Here is a 22,486-nt window from a genome sequence, read left to right as displayed (position 1 = left end):
CAAACTCAAGCAACAAGATACCCAGATAGATATGTGTGTATGTAGACATATTTCACACACCCACACACACCCACACAAAGCAAGCTGAAGTACCCTTCCTATTAGTCAAATGGTGTTGGCCTGCTCCCAGTTTTTCCCTGCTTTACCAAGAAAGCCAATGGCAAATTTAATAAATAGTTTAGCAAATAAAAACTTAAATAATTTAAGTATACATACAGGAGATTTACGTTGCCTGTGGTAAAAATAAAAGAGTAAAGTCCCTTTTATTTCAGTTGGCTTGCTTTAGTTCTCACATCCTGATATGATGCACTGAACAGTTTGGCAAGAAAACCCCAGTGCATCTTGAACACAAATCCCAAAGACTCCTTAAGGAAAGCAGAGAATCAGTGTGGACAACAGGGGGGTTTACTGTTTTCACATTAAATACCAGAAATATCCGTGGCACAGTGAGGGACACTGAACAGACTGTCCTTACAGCTGGCATCACAGTGGAGGACGGAGAGATGTCAGGCTAAATTTAGCTTTCCATCCAGGTTTTTGTCAATCTGTTTCTGAACTGGATTAAGTTTCCATTAAATAGTATGAAAAATCTGAAGAAAAAAAAATGTTTACTGGATGATTATATAGCACATATTAACTCATGCTCAACCCAAGCTATTGGACAGAGATGAAACCGGATAGTTTGCTTACACATTCAAAACCACAGATTAACCTGAGGGACTAGCAGAAGCACAGAACTTACCCCTGACTACTAGTTAAATGAAAATATTCAAACTGATGAAAAAATCCTAAAAATGACATTTTTTGCCCAAAGTATAAATTTTTATAAAATTAAAGGACATTTTCCCTTTGCCAAATATAAACTTTATAAGTTTTTAATAATAATAAAAAAAAAAACTTGAGAAAGCTTTCAAAACTAGAATTCACTTAAGTTTAATAAAATGGCAAAAAGGCCAAGAAAGAAGACGTACGCTCTTGAATGAAACTTCCCATGTGAAGCTGTAAATGTGGAGAAAATATGTTTTCATTCAGTTTATCACACTACAGAACAACACTTGATTGGAAGTCCCCTAGCCCCTTTTGAAGGAGGATGAGTGTTAACCCCTTGCCCTGCATGTTTCCCATCACATCCTGCCCACTTTGTCTTGATTCCAGCTCTGTACAATACCTCGCCACCCTTCCATCGGCTCCTGCCTCCACTTGCTGCACAGTTACTCATACTTTCATGGCGTATAAAACGACCTCTAAATACATCAAACCTTGTTGTAAAAACAAGGAAATTAGAAGAAATTAAGTATGTCAGTTCATAGCAGCACATAAAAGAGCAATCTCAGTTTACCCCAAACACCACTCGAACTGATTGACTTTCTTATTCCTGGCTTCATTCAAGGAAATGAGGTTTGACTGTCGAGTACTCATCGAAATCAGCAGGGCTTACAGAAGTGCTCTGGGATTGCAGCGGGTGAAAGAAACCGTCTTACTTCTTATAATGGGAAACAGTTTTTGCTGAGTTATAGCTATGGCTCCAAATTTTTCAGTGCCTAGGTAATTAGGAATTCAGAAGGAAAACTGATTACCAATAGAAGGCTGTGCAAAGTGAGATTCTACAGGTGTTTTTTTTTCCTTTAGATATTAGTTTCCTCACTGTATTTTCTCACATGAAACTCCAGAGCAGTTCTCTGAAGCCAGTAATGAAGTACACAGCCACCAGAGCATACCAGATAAATGCCAGGTTCTCCACGATGGAGACAAGCACTAGAACAACATCTTGGCCAGCATTCTGTGCTTTGTAGGCAAACTGTCAGCACTGAAATGCCTAAAAATATGCCTAATGAAGGCATTACAGTTTATTTGGGTCACAGAAGGGTGCTCATTTTTATAGTTTTGTTTTGCAAGACAAAATATGTAAAATTAACAAGGAATAAAAGAAAGAAAAAACCCACATCCTTCACTTTTTTAGACCACTTTCTAGTTCTACAACCCATCAAAACACAATGCTTTGATTAATTTTTAGATCAGGACCACAGAAGCCAATAAAAAAAAAAGGTAGATGCTCCCTCTTTTACATGGGATTCAAGCTGAACAGATCTGAAAGATGATCACAGTGGTACTGTACTGCACATGCAGCCACAATCACACGTTGGGAATTTTAGTATATCTAGATAAATGATGAGGTGCTGGGGAGAATGAGCTTAATATTGAAAATAACCAATGGGACAACCAGCGTAACCAGAGGCTCTCTTCACCCAAGCTTGCATGCCTAAACACTGTTACACAAAACCAAACCCATCAAAATAGTATTGTGCAGGTCACAAGATGAATTAGAAATACCAGCTGACTTAGAATTAGAAATTAGAAAAACCCAGCTGACTGTAGTCTAACCTTACAAGAAATGTCCTCCTGAAGACTTGTGGTCATATGTTCTCAATAGCTGTCTTTTGGACAAAAGTAGTATAAGGAGGAAAATAAATAAATAAGTAATAATAATGGTTAAAAGCAGCAGAGGCTGTGAATAACAAAAGTAGACACGATGAGAACTCGTTTCTAGCTGACCTACCGGAATGGTCAAACAGTCTTCGTGGGCAGAACAACATCCATGGAGACCCTTCACTGATCCACGTGAATGGAGAGCCAAGCAAAACCCTCACTGCTCCTGCAAGACTTTCCTTCTTTATCTTAAATACTTTTAGGATTTCTTGTTGATGTGTTACTGTTACAATGATCTCCATATGAACATACTCTTCACACTTGCACAGAACCTCATAGACTTTTCTTAGTTACAAGGATGTCCCAGAAGGGAATTCAGTCCTGAATTACTCTTCTCAGGAATGACTTATTTGTACATGACACGACCTGTGATGTCTAGAAAACACATAAAACATTCTTGAAAAGAAGTCATTTCCTCCCTGGACAAAGACATAAATCTGACAACATAAAATCTACAAAAACAGAACAGGGACAGGGATTACGCATAGGAATACCTGGCTCGGTGTTGAAGTCTCTTTTCTTTGAGCTACGAACAGTGTGACACAGCTTAGACTAATGTAAACATTGGCATAACCAAGAAAAACTCATGTCTCGAGGAACACGCGGTCTGAACATCTGAATGCACAGGAGGGCCTTAACGAGGTGCTCTCCTTACCTATTGATTTCAATTGATTTGTACACTCTCCATTCCACACTGGTGAAGATTTCATTCTCCTGATATCTACTGACTGCTGTTTCACTGCATGGCATGCATCTACAATCACTTTTTCTGCAGAAGAGACTTGAGCATGCATCAGTCTAATGGCTAAAGGAAACCTCTCCTGAACTCAAGTTGTTCCTCATCTGCTTCATCTTCTACGTGAGCTGAAAATGCAAAGAGAAGAAAATTCTGAGTCGCACTATAGAACAGAGACAAATATCCCTACAGCTTAAGTGTGTGTGCGTGTGTGCATATGACTCCTGTGAAAGCAGAGGATGCCTTAACCTGGGAAGAAAGAAAGGTTGGTCAACAGCAGGGCTTTCTGATGAAGACAGGAAAGGCGCTGTAGCCAATATGAGTGTAGCAAGAGAGTGGCGTGGGGTAGCATGCAGCAGATTTGCCACCTCAATGCTTTCTCAATGTCATTTCCAAGTGATAAATTATTACTGAACAACCATGTTAAAATGTACAGGCCTTGCTTTATTTTTAGGCTTCCATTTGGATGCCAAACTCTTTAAACATCACCCAAGTCTGGGAAACACTGTTAAAAAAGAAACTGAAGCGTAGCCAAATTCTTAGCCTGTCACAAACATTGTATTCAATAGCTGTGGTTCAGTTTGCATTGTACTTGTGCGTCAACAAATACCCTAGAGAAAAGTGTGAATTTACATAAAGTGCAGTACTTACCAGGGATAACATTCCCAGAAATTGGGTGTGCACAACCCTTCTTTTCAGAAAAATGTTACCCTGAATTCAATCATGTAGAATAGCTACATCCCATTGATTAATACATTAAATTAGGAACCATATATTGACAATAACCATAAATCAACTCAGTTGAAAAACAAACACAAAACAACCCCTCCCCCAGTAAATTTCATACTTTTCTAAGGCATGCATGCATCATTAAGATAATCAGGTTCTAGCAAACACATATCCTTTCTGTGCTAGCTTAGCAAATTTGAAAAGGTATTTTTTTGTTGAAATCAGTATCAAATTTCCCCTAAGTTTTTCAGTGGAGAGAGGCTTTCACCTTGCTGTTGCAGGTTGGATAACAAGACAGGTATCACGAGTTTTGCAACCCAGCTTTTTATGGTTGAATTCCAAACTGAGGTATTGCCACAAATAGCTGGATAAAGACGACAGGAAGTACTAGAAAGGAGAGAGCTCAAAAGAATTGTTCACTTTTTTTAAAAAATGATTTCATAAATTCATCGTACAAAATAGGATTTGCAGACTCAAAAGCTTAACTATCACATTTTCCTTGTACTGGAAATTTAGATAATATTATCTACGATTGATATCTTCCTTACAGACTTAATCTTACTTCTCGGTTGACAGCAGGGCTTGCCAGATAGCATCTGTCTTCAAATACTTCAGAACTACACTGTTACACCACAGTCCGGTCAAACTGTACTCGCTCCTAAAGCAGAGAGCAACTTAGAGCTGCACTATTCATAAATACACATTTATTTTTCATTAGAAATGCATAATTACAGCATTTAAAAGCATTTTCCCCTAGAAAAGTAGTTAAGCAACAGTACAAACAAAATTGTTAGTCTTCTGCAAATACATTTTTCGTTACACTGAACAGAAAACAACAGCAAATTGCTAATACTTGCAGTTATGGGATTTTTCTTTTTTTTAAATATTTTCCATTTTTGTTATAAACACCATAGCAAATAAAAAAGCTGTTTAAACAGTGAAAAATATTTGAGCTCTTGATCTTCTATATGTGGTAAAGCAAGTATTGCAAAGCAGCAATACACTTCCTAAGATATTTGCAGACATTCAAATGGCGTATTTCACAGAAGAAACGACAGGATGAAACATTTAGTCTCACTGTTTCGTAATTAGTTCATCTTTCCAAAATTATTATTTTTTCCTCTTTAAATATACCTAAGAGCAGGCCGTGTAATTTTTCTGAAGGGCACATTCTCAACAGCTGCAGTGACGTAGCTCCAATTGCAGTAAGCGGGTCTGACTTATTCCAGGTGAGCACAAACAGGTCATCAGAAACCCGCGATTTGCAGGAGATGTACGAGGTGCGACCATTAGTCTACCAGGCATTTCCGTGTTCCCGTTGCTGCACGAGGACTGCAGCACTTCCCGCTGAGGTTTGCTGGCATCTCGGTTCACACAGCTTGTCGCAGTTTTCTTACTGAATTTGGATTGCTCCGTGTTCTATCTGCATTTCTGGTTGGATTGCTGATTGAAGGGTATCAGCGCCCTGTAAAAGGAAACACGAGATCAGGAAATCAATATAAAAACGTTTTTCACTGATGCAGCCAAAGGAACACGAAGGGATTATACTAATATAAAGTTTCTGTATGTACCAGTACAAAATCAGCATGAGTATCAACTCTGTGCCAGAGCTGAAATGGGAACGTGCTTCAAAAGGCACCAGAAATGACCAGGAGAACAGAACAGCTTCGTACAAAGACTAAGCAGACTGATGCCTTTCAGGCTGGAAAAGAGAAGGCTGAAATAATCAAATCATTAGGATCTATAAAATCATGAGTTGCACGAAGAGAGCAAATAGAAAAAAAAAGTTATTTAAATTTCTCTTCCCAGGAAGGAACCACCTCTTAAAAGAAAAAGAAAGCAGTTTCTTGCCCAACAGGTGCTGATGCCATGGAAGGTCTTGTCCCAGAACACCCCATGTGCTCAGGGGCTACAAGGTGGAGCTGAACAGTGTCAGGGAAGAAAAGTCCATCAAGGGCAATCACAGAAAAGCCAGTAGGAAGTCCCTGAATGAGAAAACTGTGGTAGGGAAGGACAGTACAATCATCTGCTTGCCCTGTGCTTGTAATTTTCCCTGCTGGTGAAGGACACGGTCAAACCTTACTCCTGCTGACCTTACTCTCTGCTCTGTGTGAAATGAGAATACTGCTGCCAAACTTACTTTTTTTTCCCTCAAAATTCTTCCTAGAGGCCTCAGTTTCTACTCACTTTCCAAGCAAAAGCAGTCCTTCAGGATGGAATTTAAAGACAATGAAACAGCTTTAAGAAGAATCCTCATTAGGGATGAAATTGCCATGTACTTTGAAAGCATAATCCTGGAGCAAACTGTATTTTTAACCAAGTTAGTCAGAGTACAAAAAATGGATTATCGAGCACGTCCCTCCTTTACAGCTATAAAATGAAGAGCATTTAAGAACAGCTGTATTGGCTTGGATAAAGTCCATCACACCCAATAACCCTTCCCCTGATAGCAGCCAATACCACGAGCATAGATAAACTACAAGAAAAGGGCAAGCACTTAATGATATTTTCCTGCACACTCCCGCAGATTCCAGAGATCTGCCCTTGCTGGATTTTCCCTCCATAAATTCACCTAATCGATGCTTTATATAACGTCCTGGATACAGAAGGGTTTCTGGGGAGATACTTCTTTTACAAGTAAGTCTTGCCTGAAGCCCTGCTTTATGTTCTCAGCCTACTATTGAAACCTGATGAACCACAAAAAAAAAACAGGGATGGAAACTCAGCTGGATCTTCTGTCCTTTAGGTTTTGTTATTACCATCACAATTTAATTATTCAAACACAAATGTTGCAGGTTCAAAATTAGAAAGCACTGCTTCTGAACTAAGATTTGGTTGTGAATTTTTCGCCCCATCTTTTTCCTTTGCTGCCAGTAATTGCACAGCACAAGATGTTTTCCTATTCAACTTTAGAGGTAATTTGGCATTTCCTTACGCGTTCAATAAATTAGTGAATAATTCTGACTGCTAAATTTGTTAGCAGGTAGGTTTTAAAGTGGCCATCAAAGTCTTCTTTCCCATTGGAAGGAAACTTTACTGAAGCAAAATAATTCCCAAGTAATAGTCATAACAGCAATACTGAATATTTCTCCAAAATTCAGGCCAGAAGTAGAAGACAGCCCAAAGAGATTAGAAGAACAATTGAGGTTTGAAGTCGTGCTTTTTCCAAAGCTAATGAAATTTAACACCAACATATGAAATTTGAGCATAAAATTAATCCAAATATTCTCTGTTGTCATCACATTTTCTACTTCTAAATTCAGCATAAGCAAGTATGCTACTGAGACACAAAAGCAAGCTAAATCTAAGTCTTGAAAAATGAATCTGGTCTCGAACTATGCCTCTGCATGTGCATTTGCAACTGTATGCCTGCGAAGGACTGTTGTTATATTTATAGTTTGTGTTTATATATGCACTTTAAAGGCAATAAGAGATTTTTGGAATACTAGCTATTAATAATTCTGTCTACAGTTAATTTGCAAATACAAAAATCATGCTTCACACAGAAAATACTAAACTGAAGTGTGTATTACAATCTGCTTCAGCTGAAGTCAGAGAAGGGATTCATTTCAAATAGCCTCACTTTTACCTTCAGGCACAGCTTTCAAGAAAAAGAGGTGAGAAAACTGGCGTCTTGTTTTCAGACATTCAATAAAATTCATATTTGCGGTGTTTCAAGCATGGAATTTGCATGGGGCATGGCATCCAACTCAAGCAGATAATTAACTCCTCTTTACAAAGGTTCGATTGATAAATAGGTTCAAAATCACTGAGAACATTTCAGTACCTTGGCAAAGAAGCATATGAAAACAGATAAAATTGTTTCTACAGCCTCACTGAGAGATAGGTTTAAGACTCTTCCCTTCTGATAAAAGATCCCTCTAAAATGATGTACAACTATTTCATCCAAAAAACCTACTGGGTTATTTATATAGCTCAGGGTAACGCAAATACCAAGCTGGTTTCTCCAATTCATTAACAGACCCTTGGTTTTCAGTTTGTGTAAACTGAGGAAATATTTATGGTAAACTTATTTTTAGTCTGTTTTTCCTTTCATACTCTTCTTATTTCACATTCCTTTTCTGTTTCTCTCCAGCTTTGTATAAATCTGTGGTTAACCACAGTATTAAAACCTAACACGGTGCAAAGTGTCTCTGAAAAGAAAAGTAGCTCCTTTGGTGGCTGCCAGCTGTGTGGGAGACGGATGCTGATGTTTACAACCATAACCGCCTGCCCATCAGAGGTGGGAGGCAACGAGGGAGGACAGGCACAAGGAACAGACCCGGTCCGTGGACATTAAATTTGTGAATTTCCAAGGCCTGGAGTGAGGATAGCAGCACGTCAGGAGAGAAACACCTCTTGCTATCTGATGCCCGTATGCATTATTAATTGCGTGGGACCAGCAATGTAGTTGGGGACTTCAGCAAATTAAGTCCTTGAGGACTTCAGCAAATGAGGCAAAATCCCTGCAGCAACACATGTGACAATACAAGTGACTATGAATAAGTTACTGAGGAGGCTTGAGAATACTGGTAACAGAGGCAAACCTAGGGAAGGGGGAAAAGTGACTGTTAGGGACTCACCTGCGCGAGGAGATTAGCGTATTGCATGACCACATGCCAGGCAGCCTACTCCTTTTTGGCAGGTAGCGTTGTTTTTCTGAAGAGCACTTTCTAGCATCCATGTGAGAAGCCAGCACGGACTGGGGCAACCCAGCATTATGTCAAGCAGCAGCATCTTTTGTTTGAGGGTGTAATTTGCTACTGGAATAGCTAATGTGCTCTAACTTCATATACCAAACTGATCTGCCGGTTACCCTTCCCGTGGAAGAAGCACTCGGCACCTGAGTTTTGTGTGCAGAAACTTTTGGACATGATTCCCTTGATTTCTTTTGCATTTTTTTTTTTCCTTGAGAGATTCAATATCCAAAAGTTTGCATCCAGATCAGAATTCTCTACAGAACTGGGTATGTATCAGACAAAAATCAACTCTAAAAGTGTCTGCTGAGGATAGCATTATATTCTGGCTAGCAGGCAAAAGTATTTTTCAAAACCACTAGGCATTCTCTAGAAAAGGAGCCCACTACAGCTGGGCTCATGGAAGAACGTGTCACCATCTTCAGAAGAACTTCAGACAACTGTTTTAAGTCAGCATTTTGTAATGTCACCGGACATGGCTTCAAGCTGATAGGAAGCTTTTTCTAGGCTCGGATACATGACAGTTCAAACTGAATTAAAATAAAAAATACACCTCCTCCACCTTAAGTGAGACAATCAAGTGTTCAGTTACAATTGCAAACATTGCAGCTCCTGTGGGAAATCCAGGCTGTGGATCAAAATAACTGGAAAACTGCTGTCAGAAAGGGAATAACATTTTTAAAAGAAACCTCAGTCTGAAAAAAACTTTTTGGATAGGTTCCGAGTAAGTTTCTCTCCATGTGCTGTAAACATGGTTCTCAGCCTTCAAGGGTGCAGAAAAACAATGATGGCCAAAATAACTATTATCTCAGGGCACTGAGCAAGGACACTGAAGCAGGAATAGTCAAAGACCGTTTTATACCTTTAAGAAAATTATGTCTATTATGCATTATTATTTTATTTCCTACAGTTTGGAAATAAGATCATAAACTCATTCGGCACCATTCACGCCTTTAAGAAAATGATGTTTCCTACTGCAAAAAAAAATATACTTTTAGTTCAGAAACAGGATTGTAAGCTTATTTGGAGTGCAGTATTTGTGGACAGATATATAGCTCATCTGCCAGACGTTTCAACAAAATTAAGTACTTTGAATGGTAAATATATATATAAATGGCACATATATATATACGCGCACTCATACGTACTTGACTAGTTGCAGAGTGGTCTGTCACTGGTGTGAGCTGCACATACTGGACCTGGATATCGCTGCCTTGGAGTGGGGATCCATCAACACCTCCTGACGCAGGCTCCGCAGATGCAACCGCTATCAGCTGAGCGCCCTGCAACACCTGCAAGCAAAGCAGAGGAGAAAGCAGCTCGTAAACAGCCACGATCAGAAACGCGTTATGAAACATCTAACTTAAAACAGATGCAAAATCAAAGCCGACTAAAGAGAAACACAAGGAAACTTGTCTATCAGTAAGAGTTACTTTAAAGCACATGGGCTTCCCAGAAGGATGTGGGACACATGCGGAAAGATTCTCGTACAAGATGCTCACTGCGTTTTGCCTTACGAGACCTGGATTCTTGCAGCTCTTTACTGGAAGGATTAATAAGCACCGCACCCAGAAATGTTGAACTCTCAGATGATCCCTAGCACGAAACAGTTTGTATTCTACACGTACCAGCACTAGCAAATAAATAAATCATCCTGGAGGCCTACGCTAAATATGTCAATTGTAATATTAATTTTTTTTAACGCTAGAGTAATATAATTTATTACCACATACAGAATGAGACCAGTCTAACAAGTAATAACAATTAGCACACTGATTCCCCAGGCTAATTACTATGACCGTATCCTCTGGCAGCGCCCAATTCCCCTAGTTTTATTGCGAGTCCTACCTAAGGAAAAACGTGATTTGTAGACTTAAAAAGCCCTGCGGGGGAAAAAATGAAGCACTGCTTTTACTACATAATGTTGTAGTTAGGAAAACCGCCCTGTTTGTTCTCATCAGCCTCAGATGGACACGGGCAGCACCATGGGCTCAGGACCTTCGGTGCTCAGGTCCCTCGTATGAGGGTATGAGGCGGTGGGAAGGCAGGAAAGCTTTGCAGGCAGCGACCACTGGAGGAAGCTGGTTTAGAAACCTTTCCGCTTGGTTTTACGATGGCAGAAAGCGAGGAAAAAATAAAAAAAGGCAGACATTGGCTTCACTTTTATCATCCTTGCACCTTCAGTTTCAAGATCAAAGGGTGGAAGACAGGTTTGTTGGGGAAAAAAAGAGCTTCTTGTCCAGTTTTGCTTGCTTACGCATGTGCTGCCTCCTTGCCTGGAAATGCTGTGCTCCTACAGCTGGGAAACATTTCAAAAGATTCCTCAAATCATTTTGGGATATTTTTATGGCGAACTGCTCCCATCTAGGAACACTGGCTTTCAAAAGGCTTAACAGTTACTGCCCTCATGATAAATGACGCCTCTGTAGGTGTTGAAAAAGATAACCGATGAAGGATTAACAATTCTGTTCATGATTATTGCAAATACTAAGTGGGATAGCCCGAGCAGGTTGCACTAAGCGTGTGATAATGTCAATAGCACACAACCATCTTCCTGAATAATATTTTTACTGTTACATAAATACAGACACGGAGCCAAGATACTTACTCTCACAGCCAAATGCATTCAACTTTTGACAATTTATTACAGCGATATTTATATTCCTATTGAAGGTGTAGACGTATGAATTACTGCTAATTAACGCTCATAGTCTCTGTGAGCTCATTTACTTTCCACATCTGCATTTGGACTGGTCAGTACTGAAAGTCCCCTGTGACCTCCAGCAAGCAAAGAGCAGTTGATTCATCTGAAACTGCTTGCTTAAAAACGTTCTTGTGATTAGATTAATTTTAATTTATTCCTAAAAATGCAGATCAGAATGAAACTCATGTATGTAAACAACATTAAGTCCCCAAACTCGTTTTTAAAATTCAGCGGAAATACACAATCTGTTTCCATATGCTGTGAACAGTGCATTTTTTTTTAACTAAGGTTATTCGAACCATAGCAATAAAAAGATGTCTCTCAAACGAGGGAAGAGAACAAAGAACAAAAATAACACACTTAACAAAAGTTTTTCTTAAAAGGATGATTTCTCAGCTGATCGGAGGGTGGGTGGCCATGAAGGAGTGGGCAGACCAGAACTTCTCCAGGGAGTGTGGGAGGCAGAAAGAGGTGACCTCTATAAACGACCTTTGGGGTGTTGTCAGGATTTTATAGGGATCTTGGGTGTTCTGAGATACAGTCAGCACCAAGCTGCAGAAGGATGCTACGTTTTGTTTTTACAGGAGTAAGCAAAATTCTCTGCAGCGTTTACTTTGGAACTGCATGGTACGTGTTGTCAGAACCACATCACGGTTCCCATCGACCAGGTTTAAAATGTGTTTTATCTCATTAATTTCTGCAGTACAAACTTCAGAGAGACGGTGAGCAACTGAACCAGCCCATCGTTCTTGTATACAAACTGTTGTACGACAAGGAGGCCTAAAACTTATAACCAGCGTCTGGTTTATGGTGTGCTCTCCCCTGCACACCCTCCAGCACTTTTTAAAAGACCTCACTTTTATAGTATAAAACCTGACTATATCCAAGACTATTTCAGGGATAGATACACACACTGTGCTTGGCTTCCAGCTGTACAGTTTGAGAAAAACAGATTGATAAATTGGAGAAATAGGACAAAAAAAAATGCAACTATTCAGTATTCAAGAATGGGAGGCAAGTGGCCAAGTAAGACAGACTCCCTGCCACTAATATTATGCTAAACTGGTTGGGCTTGGCAAACCAGGTGATGGGATCTACATCGGATGTTGCGCTATGTTTATCCTCCACCAAATGTCTTCTTTCATTTATTTATTTTTTCCTATAGCTACAAAACGTCCGAACCTGCGGATCCCGATCTTGGTTTTAGGAAGCAATGAAAAAAGAAGCAGGATGACAGCGCGATGCATGCTGTGAAGGAGAGAGAACAAACTCCATCTAAAGAGCTTTTTGCTGCTGGATTCACATGAACTAATAGCCTGCTGAAGACACACTAAGCAGTGCGGTTATTTTGGGGCTTAGGGAAAGTCATTCTTCTACCAGCATATTAGTTACAGAAAGAAAGCATGATAGGATGCTTGGATGCCAGCAAAAGAACATTTTTCAAAAATGAGAACCATTTTGCTTCTTCAGGCTTCTCTTTGTTTATTTGTCATGCCCAGTCTACTTCTTGTATGTTTAAAATCACTTCCAGAAAAAAAAAATATCAGTCTGGACTTTGAAAATTAAAAGCAGAAATATCTAATGCTGAAAAAGCCTTCCTGATGTTCTCCGCCTCGCACATGCTGATATTGATAGTTGTCTGGTGTTTCCTTAAAGACCACCTAGCTTGAGCTTGTGGCATAACCTGCACAGCTCCTGAAAATGAGATACGAGTGGATGAGAGCACAGAAGGGAAGAACTGTCATCTTGATCAATCCTCTTTTTATATATACATATATATATATATATATATATATATTTTGTAAGAGATTTGGAAATAAAGCTGGTTCTGTAATCACGATGGCACAGCACCTTGTGTTTAACCTGCTGAGCCGCAGAGGGATCAATCCAAGCTCGGGCTCAGCCTGGAACATTTGATCCCTCTCCATGTCTGAGCACCTCTGTGTCGAGCGTGACACGGTGACCTACAGCATGCTAAAGACATCACTTCACTAATCACATTGTATTCATAAGATAACACAATTTACAAAGAATCTCAAGTGGATTTGGACAGGAAAATCCAACTGAAGCGACATTAAAGACAACGATAAATTACATTTTCTCTAGGCGCTACTGGCAATTAAGATAAATTTGTTATATTTCTCAAAGAACTTCAACATATGCCAGAAGTTTATTTTGGTGCAGAACTAAGACTGAAGTCACACTCTCTAGTTCTCACAAACAGAAGTACTGAGAAATGTTTTGTTCAGAAAAAGCCTAGCTCTGCTTGTATTTGTAAAACTGCCTTCTTTCACGGTATGCAAAGTGCTTTATAAAAACAGATATCCCCATTTCTTTAACATACAATGGTCCAAGAGGAAGAAATTCTCTCAAAATCACGTGTCGACAGGCAGAGAGACAAACAAATGTGAAAAAAGACAGAGCCCACAGAGAGGTTTCAAGTGGATCCAAACAAACTCCTCTAATCTGCAAGCCCCTGCCTACCCAGATAAAAACAGGGCTTAACTTCAGCCCTACAATAGCTTTTGATAGCCTTAATAGTTTTGTTCTGTTTGCAAATGCCACAGATTTTATATGAAACCGTAGCAAGGCTGAAAAAATGAAAGACAGAAATGGATGGACAGCTGGATGTAACACTGCGTTAGCGGAGGAGCAGGGAACAGAGCCTTTGGCAAAAGGGGCAGGTGCTAGCATATGGCTTTTCTTTGGCTGCTCACTCAGCTCCCAGACCAATACTTTGTAATTAACTTTGTAATTCTTACCTGCCCTTGACCTTAAAATAAAGGAATTGTACCACAACAATTAGCAAGCTGCCCTGAAAATGAACTTCTCGTCCCAACTCCACTGGGGCTCCCTAACATCCTGCCTCCATTCCAAAGCAGGTAACAGAATACGGTTAAACTGAGAAATAACAAACTCCACTTCCAACAGAAGCGATTAATTCACGCTCTAAACACACAGAACAAGAAGCTTGACGGCAGCCCTCCTTTCACATAGGCACAAAAGCAGTGCCTGGCATCCAGCTTCCCTCAAGCTAACTTGGGCAGGTGAGAGCTCAAGTCAACGGTAAGTCCTTACAATTAAGGGGCCTTTTTCCTTAAAAAAGATATTTATTTAAAGTAATTCAGGAGAATATTTGGAGAAAGGACGTGTTTGGTCATCTGTCTGGCCATCTGTCTGGCCTGATCTTCAAAACCCTTCACGTCCCAAGCCTTGCTGCCTCAAAGACTGCCATGCTGCCTGTGACCCCGGTGAAGACAACCTGCCTAAATTAAAAAGCAAGCAGAGAAGAGCCCCTTCCCTCACTACATCCATCGGCTTTCAGAGTAAGAAAATGGTCCCTAACACCTTCAGAAAGAAATATGCATTTCTGTTTTGATTTTAAATGGCCCTAGAAATGCCAGAAGGAAAAGTCTTTTGCTCAGATGTTCAAAATGAAGTGTGAACTCCTGGCACTGCTAGCGAGTAACAGAACCGCAGTCTCTTTGACCAAAGATTTCTTTTCCTCCAAGTTCTTTGGCTGTCAATAACACAGAAGAGCTGACAGGTTCGATAAAGCTAAGGGACAGACAGATCCCTCCCACGCACTCGGTGCATCCTGTGCCCACACACACGTTACCTGCCCGTCCTTCCAGCAATTTTATCTCACACCTGGCCTTTAGCAATACCTGGATCAGGACCGTAGCAGAGGCACAGACCCTTGCAGTGGGATCCAACTGTGCTCCCACTGAACTGAATCTTTGTGTTGTTTTTTTTCCTACCCCTTCTATATTTTTTGTATCATTCTCTTTTCAGAGCCTTGATGGTTAGGAACATGCGAGACTCTGAGCCTGGAGGTCCCAGCTTTCTATTTTCAGCTCCCTTTTCAGTGAGTTGCTTGCCATATAAAACGTGGTCATAATAAAATTAGTAGTAATAATGAAAACCAGCTAGTTTCTCTGCTCTCCTCCTTTCCATTTTTGCCCAAAACTAATAGTTCCATTCAATATTCAACTGCCAGGGCAGGAAATAATATTACTACTAATAAAAAAAGATTAAAATATAATAGGTTTTCCTTCAGTTTCTTCCAAAATCTTTCAAGCAGAGTTTCCAACCACGGTTTAATTCATATCACATCCTCCCCTGATTTTACTTATCATTGAAAATTATTCTTCTGGATGCCCACAACTTTTGAATGCATTCTCTAGATCCCAACCTGCAAAACCAAAAAGTAATCGGTTTGGGATAGCTGAAGTTTGTTTACAAAAATGAAAAATAAGAAAGCATTCCTCAGTCTGGTCCTTGCCAGACTGAGCCTTCTAAAACACATTCTTGCTACTGTTGTTGTGTGCTTTTTTATTAATTTAGGCAGGCACATATGTTTGTCTACCTATAAAAAACTCAAAAACAAGACACGCTGGGATTTCGGTGTCTTTTTTTCCATCATTTCTTTCCATTGCTGCTGCAGGAATGCAATAAAAGATGTCATTTCTTTAAAAAATGAGACTTTGAGTCACTGAAAGGGTGGTTGTTTATAGAAGGTTCACATCTGAAAATCCTGTAACATTTACAGACAGAAAGCACCATTTCAGCAAACCTTGAACAAAAGAAAAGAGTTGTGCATAGGGAAAAGGAAGGCCCTCGGTGGCATTTTCTAGCTAAAACATTGATAAGAGGACAGTTTGGGTACAAAAGTGTATGGATAGCGATGGTTTTAGATGATTCCTAGAAAATAAATAAAAACCTATCATCCTCCTATATTGTCATCACTGATGGTAATACCAGGTGAATACATTTAAGCACAGCTCCTTCCACCAAATGTTAAGAAGCTCTGCTGATGAACACATTCACATAGCTAAGAAAACTCCCTCTGATTCTTTTAAAGTTTTCTTTCTGGAAAATTAGCTCCTTGAAAACATCAGAGGTTTGGTCTAACCAAAGGCTCAGTCTCCTTGGCATTTACTAAGGATTCTGGAACAGACGATGCAGAATGCCAAAAGACTGGAGCTGATGGAATAAAAGCTTGGTTCCTTTCACAAAGACTTTTTTGGTTCCTAATTCCCCTCGATGAGTCAGAGAAAGACTCAACACCAGGAAACAAGTCCAGTATGGCAGATGCTACAGTCCAATGGAAATGTGGTAACCTGCCTCTTTAGGTCATTGGTTCAATTTAACTGTATCAAAAGGCTCTTACCTGACAGTGGCTGCTGCAGTTATTTTGGTGATTTTACAGTCCAGTTCCAGTGAAATCAGCTTGAATGTATTAATGTGACAAAAAGGAGTGGCAGCACGAGAAGGGATGACCTAACCTGTTGTCAAAGAAGCCCTCATCCCCACATTAAGATCAAGCAGTATTACCCAAAAACCATGGCTACACTTGCACTGCATTTTCCTCTCTCATATACACAGAAAATCAGAATGTGTATGGTCTGATAATGCATTATCTTCCCAGCGCAATAAATTCCCAGTGAACTTTTAATTCTTCAGAACACGGAGTTGACAATCCGGACCCAAGGATCACCACGTCCTGCTGCATACTTTCCATTCTATATTTAAAATTAAACAGTATTTTGATAGAATTATAAGACAGTTTTAGGACTAAGTTTTATCTTCCAAACTTTAAAAAAATATTAACAGCAATAAAAGGCTGGAAGTTCCTTTTCCAAGGAGATAAGGAAGACAGATGGCCCCCAGTGTCACAGAGAATATCTGCAGCTTTTCTCTTTCAGTAACTAGTGACGAGAAGCACACAGAGGTATAAGTGCAGGAAAAATGCAAACCTTCCTTTAGATCATTTACTGGCAACCCTTTCTCAAGGGAAGCCTCTAAATACGAGGCCTCTGGCCTTCTGAAGGTGTATTCTTACTTGTGGTGGATGTCTGACTTTGAACTGCTGAATATTAAGGAGAAGGAGAAAGCCAAAATACATACCACTGATGTTTTCTGTAAATAATTACGTATTTTAATTTCTTATTTTTCAAGCCAAACTTCCTCTAATTACCATTTTGCTATTAGCAGCCTCACCACAAGAGAAGACAGCCTCTAGGTTATAATGCGTACTCCAATACTGTTTCATATCCAGCCACCACAGAGTTTCCAGAAATTCTCAGGTTCTGTTTTACTGTCACAGAGGGCTGAGTCATTGTCTCGTTTGTCTTACGTAGCTTAAACTGAAGATTTTTACATAAAGCAATCCCCATGAAAAGCACAACTGCTTTGCACGGTACGTCTCAGTTAGAGGACACCCCATCTTTATTCTGAATGCTTCAATTCACAGAATACCTTGCAGCATCTCACAAAATGTTCCATCTTGTATGTCTGCTCTAAATTCCTTGCAGGAAAACATCTGGGAGGTGAAAGAATATATTGCATCCTATCAAGCAGGCCACCGAACCTCCAGCATTATCACTTATGCAGTATTTGTTCTTAGCAAAACACATTGCTTTACATCTGGCTTTATTAAAAGGCAGCTTGAGTCAATCGTATCTGGTAATCTAGGTCAGAGTGCAAAGATGACCTGTTACTTTCATTACTTGGCATTTAATTACACTGCCATTACATATCACTAATTATTCATTTTCTTTTATACCTTTCATTAAAATAGTGAATAGCATTAATCAAAGATATTAGTGCGAAAACGCTAGGAAATATAAATTGGAAGGTTTAAAATTACTTTTGCAATGTATTAACTAAATTATTGTGAATAAATTTAACCCTGGCTACAATCGCTTGCTATAAAGCTAAGTTTTCAAATGATCACAAAGAATTACACTGTCAGTCAAGCTCACAGAAACAAATAAAGTCTATTTGAAATAAAATAACGTTAATTCACATTAAGTACGCTAACATGCTTTAATTTTTACCGTGTTCTAAATTCTAAACAGTTTCTTGCAGCTGGGAATACTTATTGAATTAAAAACACACCCATCATAATGTCTGTGCCCAAATGGGCTACATCAAAAGATAAAAGTGACCGATGCCAAATAATCACGGATTGGACTACACCGAGAAGAAAATAAAAAAAATATAGAGGTTCTGATAGAGCCAGTGGTACTGAAGTGAGGACCGAAGTCAGCGTCCCTGAATCAAAAATCCTGTTTGCATTTCCCACCACCCAAAACCAAATTGCCCGGTTACCTGTCCTCAAACCCTGTCGTGTGTACGATAAGGGTTTTGCAGAAAATCACACTGCAAGAACTTCGGTTAAAGGAATGCATTCACTTTAACATCCCAAACTGTTTCTTTTAAAATAAAAGCATGTCTGATCTAATCTAACTGGAAACAATATAAAACGGATTCGCTGCTCTTAAAGATTCAGCATTCTGAAGGTAAAGATCTAGTTCGTGAAGTTTAACTCTGAGTCACTCCTTACTCCAACAACCACCTGTACCTAAATTTGCTATTTATTTCCTACATAAAATGTGCCAATACAAAAATAAATTCAGCATACATAAAAGTCTAACATATAACCGCTCAGAGAGAGAGAGGAACTCTCCCTGCTGTGTATTTCTAAGTGTGCTGAATTGAACCATGCAAAATGTGACCTTAAATCTGTCAAAACTTCATTAACTAACACCCCTGCAGAGTCATATAACCGAAAGCACCTCCTCTAAATTCCCCAAACTAAAAGCCATGAAAACTGAAACTGATTTCAGCTCTACCAAGTGTGGAGAAACGAGGAGAATAATTCCAGCGTACATTTTTATCAGTGGCATTATTTCCTTGCGTAACAAATAATAAACCATCTCATCTGCTTTTACTTTGAGCACACAGAGCAGCGCAGTTTTACCCAGGAATGTCTACTCTGAGATTCCCTTAATGTGCCTGTGCAAATCCTGGAGAAATGCACGAACACAAACTGCAGCTATTGGGGTTAGTTAAACTTTACAGAAACATCCGTCTTTCTGCCTAGGGTGGCTGGATTGGGCTAGGTAGGTGATGGCAACCTGTGACTCTGATAAGCACAGAAGGCTGAGATGCACAGAACTGGATCAAGTTTTTGAAGGGAAAAATGTGGTAGAGTTTCATCATCTTTATTAATATTCCCTGTGCAACTTTCTCTCTCTGTAATAATTTACCCTAATTTACAAATAAATAATCTGGGGTCTTTGGAAAGTGTTCACATCTAATTTGTTATATAAGCTACAGAAACATAAGGGGCAGGAAAAAAAAAAACAATAAAAACAGTTAGTTCATGTTATCTTTTTTCTTTTTCCCCCAAAAAACGAACACCTGCTCTCACCAGCACACTCCCCTTGGCCGTTTCCAAAGCACGGTCCAACTCCAGTAAGTGAGCTGCATACAGACTCTCCACAGACTAGCAGCTCCTCTGAGAAGTGGGTGGTAATGAAGAAAAAAGGTAATCAGTGTAATTAAAACTTTATCTTTGAACTATTACGCTGGTTGAAAGGGATGCAAATTTAATTACTATGAAATAAAAGCCTAAGTCAAGCCTTGTATCATGCGATCTAAGTACAATGAGATTATATGAATCTTATGTAAGTGGTGCAAATTTACACCAGCTTTATTTATTTATTTTAATTCAGTGAACGATCAATTCCAAAGATAAAATGACAACAACATACCTGGCAGCATCGGAAAATGGATACCTAAGCAAAGAAACGGGTATAGTCTCAAATGCTTTGGGGTCACATCCCACTGGCATCAAGTGGGGTCCTTCTGCTCATTTCGTGTAGAACTGAACTCAGGCCCCATAAATGATGTAAAATAAACCAAACCGAAACAGAGACTTTCACTGGAAATGCACTTCAAAACTAGCACATGTGTAAAACTTGATTATAATTAATTGGCAGTTCAGCTGCAGATGTAATTTCAGTAAAAATTGCCTGGATACGGAAAGAAGGGTTACCTCATCTAAATGCACTGTATCGAATTGAAGAGGCTTGTAAGGAAATCTGTGTTGTACATCTGACTCATCCTTTGTATGAAGATGCTCTCAGGAAGTCACCCACCGAGGGAAGTTTCTCAGAACAACCCTGTGGTTAACTAGCAGCACTCTTCAGATGGTGCACTTCCCAAACTGCAATCTACGGCCTTACTTCAGCTGTTAAAAAAGACAGTTTTGTGTGTATTTACCTGCTGAAGTTCCCTGAATTATGAAGTCTGGGTATTTGTTGCTCACCTTCTCCTCTAAAGGTGAGGCTCTGGTCACTCGATCTCTTTTCTGGATCTCTTTTGAGGTTAATCAGTGTGTTCCCTTATTCAAGCTACGTGTGTATGTATGGAGATGGGACTGCCAGATGACCAACCCACCAAGAATTATTTCCTACATCTCAACCACCTTTTGGCAAAAAAGAAAAAAGAGAAAAGGCAGAAATGTATAACCCAGCATTTCTGCTCAGCTCAGCCTTCTACATTATGCTACAGCTTGCACAATCCTTTGAGTTAATTCACTCTAAGAATGGTAAAAGTTATTTAAATCTGTACAATTGCGACATTTTGCAATGAAATGTCTTACTATCAGTAGTTAAGTACATTAAAATTGATGGAACTACCTCCAAAAATAAGATTTTTCAAGAGCCCACAGTTATGTGTCCCTACAATAATTCACTATTTTGAGAATAGTAAAGAAGCTTTTGGCGTAATTTTTTTTTCCAATAGAATGTTATTTTTGGGACGCAGTCAACATACAACTGAGTACTATTAAGAAATGGTTGGACAGTTCAGAGAAAAATACTACAATGTCAAAGAAACCTTACTGAGCTGTAGCTGCCGAGTGCAAAAGCTCAAGGAAAGTCAGACACGGGTGACCCAGACTCCCTCCGACTGACCGGCACTGATAAAGGTTATTCAAGTGAATAATAAATGGTGACTCACACAGCATCTGGCCGGTGGGAAATTTTTTGTTGTGACATAACCTAGCCAAGAGGGAGAGGATAACTTAGTCCTCCAGGGCTGTCTTCCTTTACATTCCTGTGTGACAAGTCCCCGCTAGCCTGTAAACGTAAATACGGCTTTAAATGTCACCCCGCTGGTCTCGTCCGCCAGCCCCAAATTCCTGCTGGGATTAGTTATGCTTAAAACAGAAGGTCAAGATAAATGCTGAAGTACTTCGCTTTAAGACGAACGTATACTGCGAAACTCTGCTGAAGTCTTCAGCCAGCTTCAGCAGAAATAACATCCCATCCTTTCACAAATAAGTTAAGACCAGAATTTGGGCTCTCGGTGCTGATGAGAGGGTACATCCCCACCAATGAGACTAGTAGTAAATATGCCACTTAAAAATAGCACGACCAGATCGCTGAGGATCTACCAGAATCACAGACATCTGTTATTTTGCTTTAAAACGTCTCAACCAATTTATCAGTTTCCACTCGGAACAGCGATTTTGCTTTGATTCCAGAAAGAAAAGACATTTGGGGGGAACTGCAAATGTTTACATCATAACTGGCAGTGACTTTTTTTTTTATATTTTTTTTTTGTTAAGTACTAGCAAAATAACATCTGAAAGTTTGGCTTTTGTTGCTGGGGTAACAAAACACTGCTCCTACCATACGCTGCAGCTCCTATGAAGTCGGAGAGCTACGGACAGGGAAAAAAAGCACATGTGACAATGGCATAAAGCCTTTTATCCTCGGAGGAACAGAAGAGCCATAGTATTGCAACGTTCAGCAAAAAGTCCTAAGGAGAAGAAAATGAATGTGCTACCTCCTACACTTTAATTATGAAGTGATGTAATCAGCTCCATTTGTATCACTCAGAATCAGAGGCGCACAATGGCTTCGGAGGAGAAAAAGGGCAGGAGCGGCCACGGGAGGAGTTAACTGTAACCCTGCCTGAGCCGTAAATCAGGACTTGGAGACAGGTATAAGCAAGTAGCCGTCAATTAAAGAACGCTCAAGTAAGAAAGTGGCACTCGTGGGAATTGCCAGAATTATATTAATAAGTTTCTCACACAAGAAACAACACCACAGCTATAACGAGCCCCTCGACGAGCCCAAGACGGAAGGGAAGACATTTCCCATTTGCATAGGCAAGAAAAGGAGATGGAACTTGCAAGTTGCATCGCCTTTGGTTTTGCTTTTCCACTTCAGCCTCAAGGAATGCCAGAGCTGTAGGACACACAGCTACCAGGAGCAGGGTGTGAACGTGCACGGGCAGTCCAGATCCCAGAGCCACAGGTTTGGGGAACGG

At 39.8% G+C, this 22,486-nt stretch overlaps 1 protein-coding gene across 4 annotated transcripts in view; it reads right to left on the bottom strand.

Moving 5' to 3' along the window:
• Positions 1–4,639: 4,639 nt before the first annotated feature.
• The window catches only part of BANP (BTG3 associated nuclear protein), a 144,405-nt gene continuing 126,558 nt past the window's right edge, over positions 4,640–22,486 (bottom strand). For 2 of the 4 annotated variants that reach the window (XM_035336871.1, XM_035336870.1), the window contains exons 12-14: positions 9,798–9,941; positions 9,242–9,304; positions 4,640–5,417 (exon numbers count right to left, since the gene is read on the bottom strand). In XM_035336871.1, the coding sequence (XP_035192762.1) occupies positions 5,346–5,417; positions 9,242–9,304; positions 9,798–9,941 (279 nt within the window). In that variant the 3' untranslated portion in view covers positions 4,640–5,345. The remainder of the gene's footprint in view (positions 5,418–9,241; positions 9,305–9,797; positions 9,942–22,486) is intronic. The other 2 variants (XM_035336872.1, XM_035336873.1) reach the window with 1 other exon arrangement.

The sequence above is a fragment of the Oxyura jamaicensis genome, chromosome 11, assembly GCF_011077185.1.
Source record: "Oxyura jamaicensis isolate SHBP4307 breed ruddy duck chromosome 11, BPBGC_Ojam_1.0, whole genome shotgun sequence".
Lineage (NCBI taxonomy): Eukaryota > Metazoa > Chordata > Aves > Anseriformes > Anatidae > Oxyura > Oxyura jamaicensis.
This window is presented reverse-complemented; position numbering and strand designations above follow the sequence as displayed.